The sequence below is a fragment of the Rutidosis leptorrhynchoides genome, chromosome 1 (genome assembly GCF_046630445.1).
Source record: "Rutidosis leptorrhynchoides isolate AG116_Rl617_1_P2 chromosome 1, CSIRO_AGI_Rlap_v1, whole genome shotgun sequence".
NCBI lineage: Eukaryota > Viridiplantae > Streptophyta > Magnoliopsida > Asterales > Asteraceae > Rutidosis > Rutidosis leptorrhynchoides.
This window is the reverse complement of record NC_092333.1, coordinates 107,220,816-107,239,095: the sequence shown is the minus strand read 5'-3', so window position 1 is coordinate 107,239,095 and position 18,280 is coordinate 107,220,816. Positions and strand designations below refer to the sequence as shown.

The 18,280-nt window shown below is 33.0% G+C and overlaps 3 protein-coding genes across 4 annotated transcripts; all 3 read left to right on the top strand.

Moving 5' to 3' along the window:
* The first annotated feature begins 1,770 nt into the window (after positions 1-1,770).
* On the top strand, positions 1,771-4,597 carry LOC139863881 (uncharacterized). Its single transcript, XM_071852485.1, has 2 exons — positions 1,771-1,914; positions 3,804-4,597. The coding sequence occupies exon 2, from the start codon at positions 3,862-3,864 to the stop codon at positions 4,414-4,416; it is 555 nt and encodes a 184-aa protein (XP_071708586.1). The 5' UTR covers positions 1,771-1,914; positions 3,804-3,861; the 3' UTR covers positions 4,417-4,597.
* Positions 4,598-8,711: 4,114 nt separating this feature from the next.
* LOC139863868 (DELLA protein GAI1-like) lies at positions 8,712-10,575 on the top strand. 2 transcript variants are annotated; one of them, XM_071852477.1, is made up of 2 exons: positions 8,712-8,970; positions 9,064-10,575. In XM_071852477.1, exons 1-2 carry the CDS (start codon positions 8,857-8,859, stop codon positions 10,432-10,434), a joined length of 1,485 nt encoding a protein of 494 aa, XP_071708578.1. In that variant the 5' UTR covers positions 8,712-8,856; the 3' UTR covers positions 10,435-10,575. The 2 variants fall into 2 exon arrangements, with proteins under 2 accessions (XP_071708578.1, XP_071708572.1); XM_071852471.1 differs by having other exon boundaries at positions 8,712-10,575.
* A 1,508-nt stretch (positions 10,576-12,083) lies between these two features.
* On the top strand, positions 12,084-13,997 carry LOC139888012 (DELLA protein GAI1-like). The gene is made up of 2 exons (XM_071871050.1): positions 12,084-12,918; positions 13,360-13,997. The coding sequence occupies exons 1-2, from the start codon at positions 12,084-12,086 to the stop codon at positions 13,995-13,997; spliced, it is 1,473 nt and encodes a 490-aa protein (XP_071727151.1).
* The last annotated feature ends 4,283 nt before the right edge of the window (positions 13,998-18,280 follow it).

The window sequence follows — 18,280 nt, the reverse complement described above, 5'->3', positions numbered from 1 at the left end:
TTACTTTATTTGTAACACAAATATCGTTGAATTCTATGATATGCTACCATACCTAGGTAGGTTGGCAAAATAGCGATCAATTGAGGGCAAACCTCAAATCTCCGGTTGTTTCCGGCATTCGGAGCGGCCAGATAAACAATGGGTGAATGATCCTCGTACTCACCTTGTTGGTAGTACGAGTCCACCCCACATGTTCCTGAATCTCCCATTGTTAAAGTGACAAATGGGATTTTTGTTTCTTTCGACGAGTAAGAATGCTCACTTGACTTCGTGACTTTGGCTCCGATGACATTTCCGGTGATGCTTGTCCTTCTGGTGGTTGTTGAGCCATTTTTGAACTACAAGAAGCCTCCGTAGCTTTTCGATTTGCTTTAGCAGATTTCTCAATTTTCGGGTCAAAGATCAATGGTGAATCTCCCCCCGAATTTCGAGTTCACATACACTACTTGAAAACAGAAAATACCACACGTAAAACCAAACAAAACTAAAGGAAAATAAAAAAAACTATTGTAAACTAAATGTAAAAAGAAAAATATTTTAGGATTTTTTTAGTTTTATAATTTTTATGAATTTTCAAAAATTTAAAAGAAAGCAAATTAAAATAAGAGTTTGCAATCAAGCGCACACTCTTCGATAGCAGCGTCAAAATTTGATGGGCGGCGAAGTACCAATCAAAAATAGCTTCAATACGTTAAATTAGGTAGGGTAAGAAAAGTTCAGTCTGCGAAAGTTTGTGATCAAAAGCAAGCAATTATTGAGTTGTTTGATGAATAAAAGTTAAATTAAAACTAGTTAGGAGATGTGTGATTAAAAAGACTTAAACTTTGAAAGGTTTATGCAAAAACTAAAACAAGTAATTAAAAGTGATTGGTTGTAATACGCCAATGTTCAATGGAAGGAATAAATATGAAACTTAGCCGAGCATGTTGATGATGATGAACACAATGAATGAAGGATGAACCATGATGAACGCGTCTTTAATCCTTGAAAAGATGAGTGTTTTGATGTTAGGGTTTATGTTTCTAGCTCCAAAATTGAGGTATGGAATGATAAAATTTGTGGCCTAGGGGTTCCCTATTGGAATATGTGAGAAAACTTATTTCCTAAGTCGAAAACCCCTACAATTCATTTTTTTTCAAAACTATCAAAATTATCATGGAGTAGTTTACACTAGGATTACGCCACCAAGTGACATGCTGGAGTAGAATTACGCCACCAAGTGTTCTGCTGAGTTTCACCAAAAAATCCTACTGGAATTAATTACGTTGAGCACGAGTGTTGGTTCAAAATTGCTGCCGAGCACGCGCGTTAAAGATGGTCTAACAAATCCTTATTGAAGGTTTGATCCATATCCCGCATTATCTTCTGGAATTGACGAACTCCTTTCCATTGACTATGGGTCGGTTTGGTTTAATCAAAATCTCTCCATCCCTCATGAGGATGTGCACTTGTTCTCGAGAAAGCCATGGGCTTATTTGAGGGGGCACAAAGACTTGCATAATACGAGTACTTTTATCAATAATCAATTTGTAAGTCTTAGTATTCAGAAAATAAAACAACAATAATAAACAAATACCGTATTAATATCTTCACCAAAATCATTTAGTCATGAACTACTATTATAAGAATCGCAAGATTGAGAACACCGGGGCACAAACTATCAGATCATAAAGAGTAGGGATTAAGTTGTCCAATATTGGGCCAAATCTGCCACACTTAATATTTGTAAGAACAATTTTTGTAAGTAAGAGGAAAATGATATCGATGCGTTGACTGCCCTCTTTTATATGAATCTCAACGGTGGCGATGTCTACTTCCGGCGTCGACCACGACCTCCGTTGTTCACTACAAATTCCATCGGAGTAAACAACGAGATCAATATACGAATCGGCTGCATAATTGATTGTATTTACGGTAAGTTTTAGTTAGTTGAAGGATTAAAACTCCATCGTTTTCCAAATTTTCGGTTAATCATCTGATCTATAAATTATTTGTGTACGAATTATGTTTATTTTAAACTGCTAGTTCACAAATTTATATTTAGGAACGAATTTGGTGTAGATATATTGCTGTATCTGATATATGGATGTGTAGCTAAAAACTAGGGTTTGTAAATAAAGTCATCGATCAGATAATTCTAGTCTTTATTCTAGGATAGAGGAAGGATTGTCTACGATCAACCTCCCCCATACCCCACATTGGTGGGATTGGGTATTGTTGTTGTTGTTGTTGTTGTTGATCAGATAATTCTAGCTTAGTAATAATTTGGTTTTATGATAATGAAATTAATGACCATACTGTTACTCTATATTGATCATACTCCATATTTGTTAGAGTAGGGTTTACTGTATATATTTCGCGTATTTTTATGAATTAAATTTATATGCTTACAGTAAGAGAATAAAAAGGCTCAGTATTTATCTGTAATAGAGTAAGTTGCAGAAAGTGTGCTTAAAAGGTGTTTGATGAAAGTCCTAAGAAGTTACGAATTGAGGGACATGAGACTATTAGTTTGTAGCAATAGTAATTCTGGTCGTTCTTATAATCGTATCTCCTATGAGAACTGCATGATTTTCTTTCTGATGTTGAAAACGTGACTATTAGCCACATGGTTCTAGGCCTAGGAGATGATTCGTGGAATCGATAGTTTTATTGTGATATGATGAAGGAGTGCCAAATATGGTTACATTTGTATAGACTTTGTATTAAGTTATAGAACCCTAAGACCTAGTTGTTTCAGTTGTGTGATGTGTTGGCCTAAGCCGATTGGAGTAACTGAATGTACAGTTAGGGTCTGTTTGGTAGGGAGCTTTTCGGAGCTTTAAGCCTTTAAGCTTTTATACTCCGTATTATGAAACTCCATTACTGAAAATTTGTGTCTGGATTAATGAAATGAAGCTTTAGTTTTTAGAAAAGTTCCTAAAAACTTGAAATGTATACGCTAAACATAGAAGCGTTTGAATTTAACTTTAGCGTTTTATTATGTTAATTACTCAAATGCACTCATCTGTACAACCGTCTCATACTCTCATGCACCGTCCTTTCTTAATTTATCTAGATACTGCTTGTTGTAGGCTACTGCCATTCTTCATTTGAAATGTATAATATACACGATTCACATTTGAGATATTTTCATCGATTATCACCAATGATATATTGTAGGTATCTAGAATAGTAAAAAGAATACCATGTATACAGTTATTATTACATTAAACCAAAATATAATAGGTGTTACACTTCGACTCAAGTTTAATCGTTGAGCTATATTTTGTCATTTGTGTCCGTATTATTGTTTTTTATGTAATTTAATTTTCTATGTTATAGCTACAACTAGTTTAACAAACACTTTTATACGATAAAGCTCCAACTTACACTCCAACCTACAATCTACATATGTTTTGCCAAACATACCTTTAGTAGTTTTATCGATGTGGAATTTTAAAGTGTGATTCTTGTATCTTTTTTGTAAGCTATAGTATTTAATCCCATTAATCTCGTGATTCTTTTCTATCTTTTTTTATTTATTTTTTTTTTTTTTTGACTATAGTGTTTGATGCCACTAATCTTATAGGTTAGTAATTTGTTCCACGCGTAGTACTTTAATTCCCTAGAATTAGATTCAGTTATTTGACATAAACTCATGCTCCCTCTGGTCATTATGATTTTTTAGATGACGATTGATTTTGATAATCCATATCAGCATTCACCCTAAACATTTTGTCAAGTGTCATGTATAAATATCTTATGTTTTCTCTGTATGGTTTTTATACCACCATTGATGTATGTTTTTTCTTTGTAATTAGGAAAATTTAATCATTCTGAAACTTGTGATCGGTTCTTTTTCTGCGAGCAACAAGGACCATGTCTGATAAAATGAAAGCCGCAGCGATATCAGCAGCTACTAAAGGTCTTAGTCGTGTCCAAGCTGAACGTGCAACAGCAAACGCAACACGGAATGTAAATGCATATGGACAAAAGGAAGAAGGCCCAAGTAGATGGCAAGAAAAGAAAGCAGCAAAGACAGAAATGTATCTGAAAAGTACTGAAAAGCAAGCAACTTTAAACCAAAAACGGTGTCAGAAATGTCGCCAAACGGGTCACTGGACATACGAGTGTCAGAAACCGGCACCAGAAAACACGAAACCGGAATCTGTGCCGCCGTTTTCACGTGATATGGATAGCGAAAAGGGTTTGAAGAAGAAAAAGGATAAGAGTAGTAAAAAAAGAAACAAGAAAAGAAAGACTAGGTCGAGGTCTGATTCAGAGTCGAGTGACTCTGAATCGGATGAAAGGAAAAAGAAGAGAAAAAGGCGCAGGTCTTTTTCAGAGTCTTCTGAATCTGAGTCAGACGGCGTAAGGAAGAGGAGGAGAAAAAGGCATAGTCGAAGGTCTGATCGAGATCGATATTGTGATTAAAAATTTGTGATATGTAAGTGGTGTAGTCTTTTAGACTAACTGGTGATATTAGGGTTTTTGTAGTTGGTGTTATCATCATGAGCAAGGTTTCACACAATTCAAATGTAAGTCGTACTTGTGTTACATAACTACAAAAGTCAAGATCCAAATCATCGTAATATAACAACTCCAAATTATTCAAGGTTTAGCTTCATATTACTAAACGAGAGTGGAGATTTGAGCAACCGAGCAACTATTGTAGAATTGGTATTTCCTTAGTTGGTTTGAGCGATAATGTATGATTTTAGACCCCATAAATTTCATCATGTTTCATCGTTGTATACTTGTTTTTTAGTTATTACTGTAGTAAGAAGTGATGTGGATATTGATCGCACCTCAATCTGCCAGCGTCATCAGCCAACACTGCCCATTTAATCTGGGCCGGAGTCAGAACTTTCAGTTACAAGGTGCTATACTACTTTGTACTTCTTTTTGTAAATTACTAATGATATACGGTATATACTACAAGAATAACAAGCATCGCCAACGTGGTTTGGCGCGAATGGTACTCATTACTTGAGATGTTGGAGTTCGCTACGTGAAAGCTCTTTGCAAATGTGGTTGCTGGTTCGAGTCCATTTGTGTCAAAAATTTACACGTCTTGCTACAGTGGAATTAGTCTCGTTTTTGTCATTTAGGGGTATTCGATAGAGGTATTTAAAATCATCCAAATCTTACGGGTGCATTTCTATACAAGTTTGAGTGTTCGTGTCAATATACACCCTTTTTATGAAGAATAACAAGCATCCGGCAAAACCTTTTACACTAAAAGAACTTCATAGTAATATAACTTACGAGTTTTGTCAAAATCATTCATAAACTATATATGGTCTTAAGCATTGTTGATTCCTATAAATGAACATGCTAAAATGCTTTTATGGATTTTGAGTGTCGACTTAACCTATCTATTGTATGGTCTATATGTTATATAATGAACAATGCTAGACTTACAAATAGATTTATACCAAATGAACAATGTTATATATTATATAATGGGGGATGATTCTCACACACACTTTTTTGATCCTCACACACCAATTGAGTATTATTAGAAGAGTAAAAGGTTAAAATAGGTGTGTGAGGATCAAAAAAGTGTGTGTGAGAATCATCTCCCTTATATAATATATAATGAATATAATGACAAAATATTTGTCAACATCACGTTGGTTTACTTTTGTCTCTTATTTTTATTGGTGATATCTCATTTTTTCAGTTCCCTTTTGGGCTTGAATTTTCAACTCGTTTTGTGACCCGATAAATTTCGAGGCGACAACCTGCTTTTTAAATTGTCCGGAGTCGTTCATGAAGAACCTCCACATCCCTGAGGGTTTTTTTTTTTATGCTTTATGATTTTGAACTCCTGACCTCTCTTTCTACTTTGTGGAAAGCCACAATTGCCAATCGGCTACCATTTCATTGTTAATGACAACTCGATTTATAAAAGAATTTTTGTAAACTTTTTACAATCAAATCATTTCTCATAAGGAACAATTTTTCTCTTTTAAAGGTTTTTCTAGTAACATACTGTAAAATGTTAAACCTCAAATGAAGCAGAAAACTAGTTTGTTAGCTAATGTGACAGTATTTTGTAGCAACTAAAATTAGTTTTAAATCACTTGTATGCAACTATGTGCTAGTTCTTTTGTCATCAAAGTTAGAATTTTAAGGTCTAGTTTTACCAATTAATTGGACATGGCATTAATCATGTTTCGTTAATATTAAAGCAAGTATAGTATCAAATACTATTTTTGTATGCTACAAGGTAGATGCAAATATGATTATGACAATTATTAGTAAGTATTCAATATTCAGTTTACGTTGAATGGACTATGTTAAGGTTATATATCCAATATATAACAAACTGATCATATTATACTCGTTACCTACAATAAGTTGAAGGTCAATGTCAATATATCACTATAATACGCATTGTACGTTTTATAAAGTATTAAGAAAGAGATGAAGTGTTAAAAGTGATAAGTTGCCGTTTACCTAAGAGACTAAAAAGTCTAAAGTGTGTGTCTCCTTTGGCCGGCTCATTTTGCAAGTTCATGTTAACAAGTGTTTCTTAGTAGTAACTTTCGTTGTTTAAATATATATGTTATACCGATAATTTTTGCAGTTAACATTAAATTACACCTACCCTCATTATCTGTTGAAAATAACACTGTTTAAAATCACACTGATAGTCCTTGTAGTTTCATAAAGTACATCAATCGTCTTTTTCTTTTGAAAACTAGACGATCGTCCACAACTTACCTAATAATGTACGTTGAAGGTCCCTGATTTATTTAAGATGCGCCGTTGTTTGTCTCTTCTATTATAACGTGGATTTTGAGTAAGTTAAGGACCATCAACGTACACTTTAAGTAATTTAGAGACGATCAGTGTAATTTTATGATAAAGAACGATTTGTGTAATTTCATGAAAACTATAGTAACAACCGCAGTGCAGGACCAATTGATGAGAGACGAAAAATAAAGACGTTTGATGTAATTTAACGTAGTACGGAGTACAATTTTAGCTAAACTTAAATATTAGGTTTAAATTGATATCTATAAAAGATGTAATACATTCTTTTTCATGGAGGAGTACCATTGAACTTAATGGGTTTAACATCTATTTTCCCTCACGTTTAACCGTTATGATCTGCGTGCTACAAGCCTGCAACTCTTTTCAAAAAGATGGAAAAATGGATAATACAAACCACAAATTACAATTTGCAATTGCGAATTCAATTATAAACTCGATACAATACAGTTAACACCGATCTTACTCAGAATTCACATCAAAACGAAACCAAAAACAAAATTACTGAAGTATAAAACCTTCCTCCAGCTCCAGGTATAAATTCCCATCAATTATTCAACATTATCGTTTCAGAACATATACATCACTTTGTTTGTTTGTATACCAGGAAATTGAAAATAGTTCTTGTTGCATTCACTGATCTTTTCATCATATTCATTATTTAATCCAACTTGTATATCTTTAATTAAATTATTGTATCATTTTCGATCGCCATTAAGTTATCTAGGGCTAACGGTTTAGAATATAGTGGGAAATTCAAATTTGGTGGTCGGTTTTTTTAATTATCTATTACCTATCTAATCTAATTATAATTATATTATACTCCATATTAGAAAATTTATGATGGCATATATTAAATTAGGGTCTGGCAACATTGCTTAATATATATATTCATGTATAGTAATCTTGTTTGTAGCTATAATCAGCATGTCATAATCTTACATTTGGAGGTTTAATAAACTATAATCCTATCTCCATCAATTCAATGTTTACATCATATTTCATAAGAAACTGAGATTGGCCATTCTCAGTATAAAGTATAATCTTTGGAATTTACCTCTGTGTAATTTGTGTGTATTTGAAAACATGTTTATTGTTACACTCACCTATTTTGTCATTTGTTCCCTCTATTATAGACAAATTTGATTTTTATATTCATGTTAGAATTATTTAATCAGTAAGTTAGAAATTGATTTTAACCTATGTTTGTACTGTAATTCATGATGGTAACAATGGCAATCAGAGTTACTAATTTTAATCTTTACGAATATCCTTTGCAAGGTTGGAGAACTCGGATCTTTGGGAAGATCTCGTTTGGACATTTTTGGGGAGATGTAGGCATCTCGGGAAAATCTGGGGGAGATCTCGGACGTTAACTTATGTTGACTTTTTAATTTTTATATTATAAATATATAAAAATAAATAAATATATATCTATGTTTATATACACTTTTAGGAGATTTTACAAGAAAATCCAAGAAATAAGCGAGAAAATCCGAGAAATGAGCTTGAAAATCCGAGAAAACGTGGCTTTGACCAAGTTTGACCCCGTTGACTGAGAAATCTCGGCAGATTGACATCTCGTCTCGGCTCCCTTCCAAAAACGAGATCTCGGGGAGAAATAACGATCCTTTGTAGCCGGATTGTTCTTTAAGTTATTTTTGTGAGGTCTACCTTTTTTTAACGGCTATTTCGACATCGAATACTTCAGATTTATATATATTTCTTGAATGTCTGGTCTTGCAGTATAGATTTGTGAATTTCTTACTGTCAAATATATACTCTTAGACCATTTATTTAATTAGTTAAAACAGATTTCAGTATTTATATACTGTATTCAAATGATGCAGTCCTCTTACTAAACTTTTCTTTCTTACATATGTTTTGCATTTGTATTTTTGCTGTTGGCTGTTTCCTTTGAATCTGTCAAAACATCTTAGATTAATATGGCAACATCGTACACAACGACAACGATAACATCAATGTCTCATGTTTAAAATTAATACATGAAACTTGATCTTATTTGCTCTACTTTTTAGTGCATGTATAATTATAGTTTTCTCATTTCAAAATTTTGATATTGAGTCAAAAATGCTCCCTTTTGATTCTCTTATTTATGGAAAAATCCACAACAAGCAAGTCTACTCCAAGGGCGAAATCGTAAATACTGATAAGCTGCCTCGACTATACGAAGAAAACGATTCGGTAGAACAAGAACTACTGAAAAAATTTCGTAATTTGGATGCTTTATTTCTTGACACTGCACCTCAATTTCGATCTTATGAGCATCAAATGCAGGAGCTTGCAGATATCGAATCTCAATATTCCGAGCTTATTAAACCAACCCCACGTCCTAAAAGGAGGGACCCACCAACTCACGATGAAATGAATGGTCCGAAATTATCAACTGATGCAGTTATTCGATTAGGTGGAGAACGGTTCATACAATCTTTTTCATCTTCAACGAAGGATGTTTCGACGCTGAGTCATCCTTATGGCACTTCGTTTTCGGGCCTATCGGATCAACAAGTTCAAGATGTTCAGCTCATTGAAAATCTGTTACTTTGTGCAGAAAAAGTTTCGCAACAACAGTTTGAACGTTCAATTAAGCTTCTTGAATGGTGCGACGTTTTATCTTCTAATTCTGGCAACCCGATTCAACGATTAGTATACTATTTCTCAAAAACTTTACGTGAGAAGGTCGAAGGTGAAAATGGGCGAATCTTGACCCGCGGGTCAGGAAAAAGCCACGTAGAAGATATCGAAGGAAGAATAATGACACCTAATCCCGCTACACTTGCGGTTTATCAAAATTTACCATTTTTTCAAGCGGCTACTTTTTCGGGTGTGCAGGCTTTAGTCGACGGTGTTATTGGGTCGAAAAAAGTTCATATAATCGATCTTTCGATAAGACAAGGGTTACAAAGTACAATTCTAATGCAAGCTCTTGCATCTCAACCGAATTGTCCTATCGAGCATCTCAAAATAACTGCGATCGGGACTCGATTTAAGCAGAAGATTGAGCAAACTGGTGATCGGTTGAAGTCTTTTGCTGAATCAATAAACTTATCGTTTTCGTTTAACGCAGTTGTAGTGAAAGATATGTTAGAGTTTAATAAAGATCTTCTCGAATTGGATCAAGACGAAGCGTTGGGTGTTTACTCATGTAACGGTTTATGGACCATGATTGCGCAACAAGATCGATTAGAATGTTTGATGAATGTTATTAAAAGCACGAATCCTCGTGTTATGGTGGTGGGTGAGACTGCAGCCAATTTGAACTCGCCGAATTTTGTGAATCGTTTTATTGAAGCGTTGTTCTTTTACGGGGCGTTTTTTGATTCGTTAGAAGATTGTATGGGGCGTGAAGATGAAAACCGTGCTTTGGTTGAATCGGTGTATTTAGGTCAAGGAATAAGGAGTATTGTGGGTACCGAAGGAGTGGAAAGAGCTTTTCGACATGTGAATATTGATGTTTGGAGAAAGTTTTTTGCGCGTTTTGGGATGGAGGAGGTTGAACTTAGTATGTCGGCTTTATATCAAGCGAATTTGATGGTCGAAAAGTTATGTAATGGTGGTTCGTGCACGCTCGATATGGATGGGAATAGTCTTGTTATTGGGTGGAAAGGAACACCGATTCAGTGTCTTTCTGCTTGGAAATTCGAATGAGTGTAGTCTTGGTGCATCATATATGTGCGTTCGATCTTACATATGTAGTACTTGTGCTTGTTTAGCGAAATTGTGATCGATCGACACTAGTTAGGTGTCTAAGTTGTTGTAGTAGTTTAATTATCGACTGTTAAATGTGCAATGAATATATATTTGTTATCATCTATATGTTTTAATTGATCATAGATAAGTATTGTTGAACATTTGCATGAATATGATCATGTAAGGTATGAGCATACATTGAAGATTGTCAAAATGTCTCCTTCTTAGGAATATAATCATAGTAAACTTGCTCATGATAACCACAATTTATGAACAATTTTGGAGATTTAGGTAGCACCTATTTTGATATTGCTTCTCCCCTTAATCAAAGTTTGTTTTTAATGGTGTAAAATTTCAGATGGAAGACATTGAAAAAACCTCAACTTTTGCATTACTTAGTATTGTTAAAGGTTTTGTATCACCTAAATTGTTAAAGCTCTTGCTTCTTTCCGTTGTTATGATGTCTTAGGTTGGGGTCTATAGTTTCCTTGTTGTTAATTTTACTCATATTTCAATGTTTGTATTGTTTTGTATATAATGTGACATCTCAAATACAACTGTTATAAGTATCAAGTGATTTACAATTATGTGTTATGTGTATCTTTCAATTTGATTTGATGTTGCAAAGTGAAAATCTGAGTGTTCACTCTGGATTTATTGAGGCTTATTAGCTAGTTCACATAAATAAACATGAGGCTTATTGTGTTTTAACTTTACAGTATAGGTATGCTTATAGTTATAGCTTCATTATCTTGTAGACGCTTGTAATTACTACTCTTATTGCTGTCATGTAACTAGATATAGGAGTGAATGTATTTTTATGATCAACTACATTTTTATGATCAACTCTCACATTTTAAACCGTTTCATCGAAGAACTTTTTTTTTTTTCTATGGTGCATATTTTTTTTTTTTACTGTATCTGATTGTTTTGCCAATGATGGTTTTAACAGAAAGGTTATGGAGTTTGTATTTTATGGTCAACAAGTTCGTAATATTGTGGCAGCTGATGAAAAGGAGAACAATTCAACAAATTGGGATTAATATATGAAGGTAGACTTTTTCTGATTGGAAGTTTGTATGCTTTAGAATCAAAATGTTTCATGTTTGCTGTTACAAATAATAACATACAATGCATTCAGTACTCTGTTTCGAAAATTTCACTATTCGATTAAAACAACTTCTTTGTCGGATGATTCGATTTCTCTTAATAAATTCTGGTCTGTTTAACTTATTATGCTTAATTTACTACGATTAACAACTTTTCATGTTTATTATATGATCGATCTGAAATAATTGTCATTTTATGCAGGCTGATGAGTATGAGAATCTAAGCACCATTGAAGAAATCAATAACATTGTTAATGTCTATTAAGGAATTCAACTAACCCTATTTTGTCTTCTATTGAATAACTGGGAATATAAATAAAAAGTCAATGTAATCTTGTGAGCTATCCTTGATTCTTACTAAAGAAAGTCATTTCATATCGATTTCGAGACAAATTCGTAATTCGAAGTCTTCAAGTTGATTACCAGAGTTTCCTTCATATTCGTATGAATTCAAGAAATTCATAACAATATTTAAGATTGTGTTGCAATAAGCTTAGTATGTTTCATTCAAAGAAAGTTGATCATGAAATCGGATCTAGACTTGATTTTGATAATCTTTGTGTCAGTTTTTCTTCTTCTCTTTATCTGGACATGATAAAGCGTACAAAAGATTCTTCTTGTGGTAGCGACTCGAGACAACTAGATGACAAAAAGACTCATGATCCAATACGTAATCTTGAAACCAGTGAGGTGATTGACAAAACTTTATCGACCGATGCAAGAATTCGGTTGGCGGGTCAACTGTTTATCGAATCTTATTCTTCAAAATTTGATGAAATCTCTGACCCGGCCCACCCGTTTACCGTGTCAGCATTAGGGCTATCAGACGAAGAAGCTAAAGATATCAAACTTCTAATTGGTCTTCTAGCTTCAGTTGAGAAAACGGATCAACGACAGTTTAACCAAGCAAGAAAATTCATTGAAATATGTAATAACATGTCTTCTGATGAAGGTAATCCTATTGAAAGATTAGTTTACTATTTTTCTGAAGCGATTCGTGAAAAAATAAACCGAGAAACTGAAAAAGTGGTGCGTTGTAAGTTTGAAAGTATGCATGTGATTGATCTTCATGAAGCCATGATGAGAGCTGATAAACGCATTTTAGCGTTTCATCAGAAGCTTCCATTGTCTCAAATTTACCAATTTAGTACGATTCAATCAATAGTGGTAAATGTAAGAGGATCTAGAAAAGTTCATGTAATTGATTTCGAGATCAGGAGTGGTATGAAATACATGATTATGTTGCGAACATTTGCAAATCAAGAATGGCGTGTTGAGCAATTGAAGATAACGGCTGTTGGTACAAAAGCTGAATTGAAGATAAAAGATGCTGGTTAGTTTTAGTCCTTAGTTAACCAACTATTTTAGTCTAAAAAATGTTATTCTACTTTTACCAATTATCAAAAAATTAGAAATTTTTGCAGGGGTGGGGTTCCAAAGGAAACACGGCGTTTGGGTATCCCTGCCGATCTACATCTTTTGCCAAAAATTAGTATTTTTTAAAACAGATCATTTTTAGAGGGTATCAAAATGGGTTGGTCGACCATCTACACCCTTTGCAAAAAATTAGTACAGTAATTTTTATAAAACATGTCATATTTAGAGGGTGTCAAAATGGGTTGGGTTGACCATCTACACCTTTTGCCAAAAATTAATAATTTTAGAAAACGGGTCATTTTTTGAGGGTGTCAAAATGGGCTGGTTGGTTGGCCCTGGGGTCGCTCGAGTGGCTAATTAGTGTTATCTATGTCTTGAAAGTTGTTGCTGTTTGCAGGTACGCGTCTTGCTGAATATGCAAGGTCAATGAACATCGCGTTTAGTTTCAAGATTGTTATGGTAGCAGATATACTCGATTTTAACACAGATCTTCTAGAACTTGATGAAGACGAAAAGGTAGCCGTATGTGCACCGTTCTTTTTATCGACTTTAATCTCAAAACCAAAAAGCCTCGAACACCTCATGCGTGTCATACGAAAGATCAATCCTTGTATAACTGTAATAACTGAAATCGAAGCAAACCATACAACACCAGCTTTTGCAAATCGTTTCACCCAAGCTCTTTTCTTCTACGGTACAATTTTTGATAGTAGCTCATGCTGTTCTGAAAACGATGAACGATACAGAAAGATTACAGAATCTGTCTTTTTCGGACAAACGATACGTAATATTGTAGCAGCTGATGGAGATGAGAGGACAATTAGACACATTGGTGTTGATGTTTGGAGGACGTTTTTGGCGCGATTTGGAATGGTGGAGAATGAAGTGAGCGATGAGTCTGTTTTTGAAGCGAAGGTGCTTATTAGTAGCTTCAATTGTGGAAATGGTTGTTCGATTCGTGTTGATGGTGGTTGTTTGCTTATTGATTGGAAAGATGTACCTGTTTTTTGTGTTTCTGCTTGGCAATTTGTATAAAATGTGTCAATGGAGCGTCATTGTATTTGTTTATTTCGGATAGAAATGTGCCCCACAAGATCAATAACCACAAACAGGTTTGCAAACACACTTTGTGATTTTATATGCACACAGCAAGTCTGCATGAAGTTTTACCGGAAGCATTATCTTTATTTTCGGCTAAGGGTATGACTGTCTACATCGTACCTCTTGTGCTCTGCTATTGGCACCTAACGGGATTGAGTGTTGTTGTTGTTATGGAAACAGGTTGTTTTAATCGGTGAAATTGCTTGTTTTTAGTTTTAACTACATATTGATGAATACATTATTATACTATCATTTATTTCTTTTAAAACTCTAAAGTCAATTAATGTGAATTCTAAATGGGTTGGGGTGGATAATGATTGTGTCATTCTTTGGTTGATGTCTAAGTGCAATTGTGAGTGTCATTGGAGTGTTAGACAAAAACAGTCATGGATGATCATTAGTATTGAGAAGTCAAGTAACAAAGTATAACAACCCTCGTATTTCCATACCTGAATTGACTAATTTGACTATAGGGTTGTTATCCATACGTAATTAAATTCGACGTTGATCAAATATTTATTTTTAGTCGACATGTTCTGTTAACTAAAGTTTACACTAATTATATAAAATAACTTTAGTTAATATTAATGAGTATTATATTTAAAACTATATGTAACATAATTATTAATTAAATGATAAGTTATTTTAATCATTATATATATTTTTAGCTTATAAAAAAAATAAAAATAAAAAGAAATAAGATTTTTTTATAAATTAAATAATGAGCCCATGAATTTTGACTAAATATTTTCAAAAACAAAAACTTATTAAAAACATTTTTAACATGTTTTTATTATTTTGTCAAAATTGGCACCTTTATTTTATTATTTTTTTTTCTTTTCACCAACCATTTTTTACCTATAAATACATGGCTCCTCATTCATTTTTTCTTGCCAAACACCAAGACTTAAGTTATTCTCTCAAAACCTTGAAGAAAATTTGAGGTACTTTCTATTTTTATTAATTTTTTTCAATATTGTCATTTATATTTATATTTATTGTATATTCTTTGTAAAATTTGAAATTAATTATGTTTATATGTTATAATTAGTATTATAAGTGTTATGATGCATAAAAATAATTTTGATAATTTATGGAATATTATTTATAATTAAATACGAATTATGTAGTGTTTAAAAGTAAAAACAATGTAAAATTCGTAATAAATACTTTTAACCAAAAATAAAATATATATAATTTTTTTCTGAGTTTTTAAAACTTATATAGATCTGAAAAAAATTATAAAAACAATTACTTGGGTCGAATTGGTATTTATTATATAATTAAACTCTATTATTATGTAATTCGAAGGTAAATTAAGAATAAATATAAAATAATAAAAAAATATTTTTTTAAATATTTTTCTACAGGTTATTAAACTGATAGAAACTTATAAAAATTATAAAAATAATTATTTGGGTTTATTTAGTAATTATGTAGAATTAAAATTGTTTTGTGAATACATTAAGGGTAAAAACAAAAATAAATACAAAAATATAATAAAAATGTTTTCTTAAATTTTTCTACTAATCTATATGATTAACTAAGACTATAAAAATTATGTAAGTAATTTTTAGATATTTAATTTATTATTTAGACATTTTTGAATAATGTTCGATTAATAAAACACTATTATTTTTGAAGTAATTTAGATATTTATTTAAAGGTAATTATATTTAATATATATAAGACATACTAAGGTATAATAACAAAATATTAAATAAAACTTAGGTTATATTATCACATATATAATTATTAAGTACATTAATAATTCGTTGTGTGTATACACCTAAAGTGAAGGTTAATCAAAGATAATGTATAATTCATGTGAACTTCATCGCTACTCACGGTCGTAAGTGAATGATGTCTAGGTTGCCATTTATGGGTAAGCTTGTGGATCTCGAATGCCATGACTTAGATTCTGGTCAAGAATCCTGGGCCCCCGGTTACATCTGGTCATTCCTGACTTATTTGATAGCAACAAAGTTTAAGTAAAGTTATACAACGTCTTGCTAAAGATTAACCCGAACTTTTTAAAATTGGAAAATTACTATAAGTGGAAACTTTCCATAAATAGTAACCTTCCGAAAATGAAAATTCTTTAGTGAACCATTACTATCAATATAGTACTATATACTATTGTCTGTTAGGCAATGTCTGATCATACGTTCTATCTCTAGGTTGAGATCTCGGTCACGTCATTCTGTTCAATTCTTTCGTGTGCTATTAAGGTGAACTTCATAGCCCCACTTTTTACTGTTTCATAACTGTTTTATAACTTTTGGGGTGAGACACATGCTTGCTTTATAACTGTTTTACGCTTAGACACAAGTACTAAATTGTTAACTATGTTGTCATGCTTTGATTCATGCTAAATCCCTACCGTAATATCGTTAATTGCTACGTTTAAATGCAAACTTAATTATTGTGAGTAGGCCTATTGAGAGTAACGTCTTTAACCATTCGACCGTTGGTCTTTGGTTACATAATAATGATTCCACGACACTGACAGTACAAGGTGTCATAGGGTAAACTTGTTTAGTAGCGATATTACAAAATGCAGCAACACTTTTAGATTGATATTTCTATATCAATCAACTTTAAACTAAATCTTGTGGTCTAAAACTTTGGATATTATTTATAAACCTATGAATTTCACTCAACCTTTTTGGTTGACACTTTAAGCGTGTTTTGTCTCAGGTGATGATTGAGCTAGCTGCTACTTGCTACTAGATGATTGATGTATGCTTTGCTGCTTGCATGGAGTCCATCATTCATATTTATCATTTTGTTTAAGACATTTTCCATTTACTGTACTCTTATGAAGTAAAACTTTGAATAATGCTTCCGCTGTTTATTTAATAAATAAAACGTCTCATTTAGAGTTGTTCTCGCTTATACAACTGTGTTATGATATGATTGGTCACAATTACCCCTGGTCCATTTTGGGGGTGTGACAGATTGGTATCAGAGCAGGTTGTTGTAGAGAACCAGGATTGCATCTTATGTGTGTCTTATACAATTAGGTACCTTAGCAATGTAGGACTACAACTTCCTTTGACTATAGTGCCTTTAATTGTTGCCTTTAACTGTTAAATGCTACACTATACTTTAGAAACTTTACTTATCTTAGAATGCCGAGCCAATCTAAGAACTCTGCTCATTCTCCTAAGTAGTATTCAATTCCGCCACCACATTTAAATGCGACACCGTTCTCGACATTCCTATGTCATTTATCATGGTTTTGTGTATTACATGAAATATTATCTATGAATTTTTGAAACTCCTATATTTGTTACTATTCATACTCAAACGTATATAACTCCCTGTTATATCACGTACCTATATGCTTTATGCCTTTATGCATCAGTTTGCGAACCGAAAAATGTCATTGAGTTATCGAGAATCTCAAAGACATTATAATGTCATCACTACTCATATTCATTACTTTTATACCTTTTATTTCTCGTTATTGAATTTTCTTGACGGATGGCGTCTACGAAACTCTAGAATGGAAGGGTTTGGATTACCAATTTAAAGGATCCTATAGCTCAAGCCCCTAGACCTGAATAGGCCATTACGAATTAAAAGTCTTTAATCGAAAGATTATCAGATTACATACTTATCATTTTATGATCTCGACACGTCATACTGCTATTATTGGATTATAGACATATCATATCTTATTATATCTTATCATATCTATCTTAATAAACTTTGTCTAACACTTTTCCTAAATTTCCTCCATAAATTATGGAAATCTTTTTGCTATATATACGTATATCAAGAAGACAAATATATCATTCAATATTCAACACTCATCTCATAACAAAAACCCTTATTCCGATCAGATAATATGGATTTCTCACATGATTCCTCGAACTCCTCGAGCTCCAATGGCAGAGTAACCGGAATGAACCAACCAATTAGTCATCATCTATTTTGGATGAATTGGGGATGGGTTCGTAGTAAACTTAATCAATGGAGACAAGAAGAAGGTGATCCCTTTCACCAACCGAATTCACCTCTTGGTGAAGAACCAGAAGCACTTACCGGCGAACCCGTTCGAAACACTATTTTCACCCTCATTTCCAGGGTATCCAGTCACGAATATATAATATCTAAAATTCTAGATCTTATTCATCCACTTGTCCGAACCGCCAATCACCCCGGAATAATAGAAGAAGTCAATGAGCTTCGCGCTCGAGTGGTGGCTC

What these genes read in the sequence shown, in the direction of transcription:
- LOC139863881 (XM_071852485.1), top strand. Translation starts at nt 3,862, where the DNA reads ATGTCTGATAAAATGAAAGCCGCAGCGATATCAGCAGCTACTAAAGGT.
- LOC139863868 (XM_071852471.1), top strand. Translation starts at nt 8,857, where the DNA reads ATGCTCCCTTTTGATTCTCTTATTTATGGAAAAATCCACAACAAGCAA.
- LOC139888012 (XM_071871050.1), top strand. Translation starts at nt 12,084, where the DNA reads ATGTTTCATTCAAAGAAAGTTGATCATGAAATCGGATCTAGACTTGAT. An exon ending in ATTGAAGATAAAAGATGCTG is followed by an intron (nt 12,919 to 13,359) that starts GTTAGTTTTAGT and finishes TGCTGTTTGCAG; the next exon opens with GTACGCGTCTTGCTGAATAT.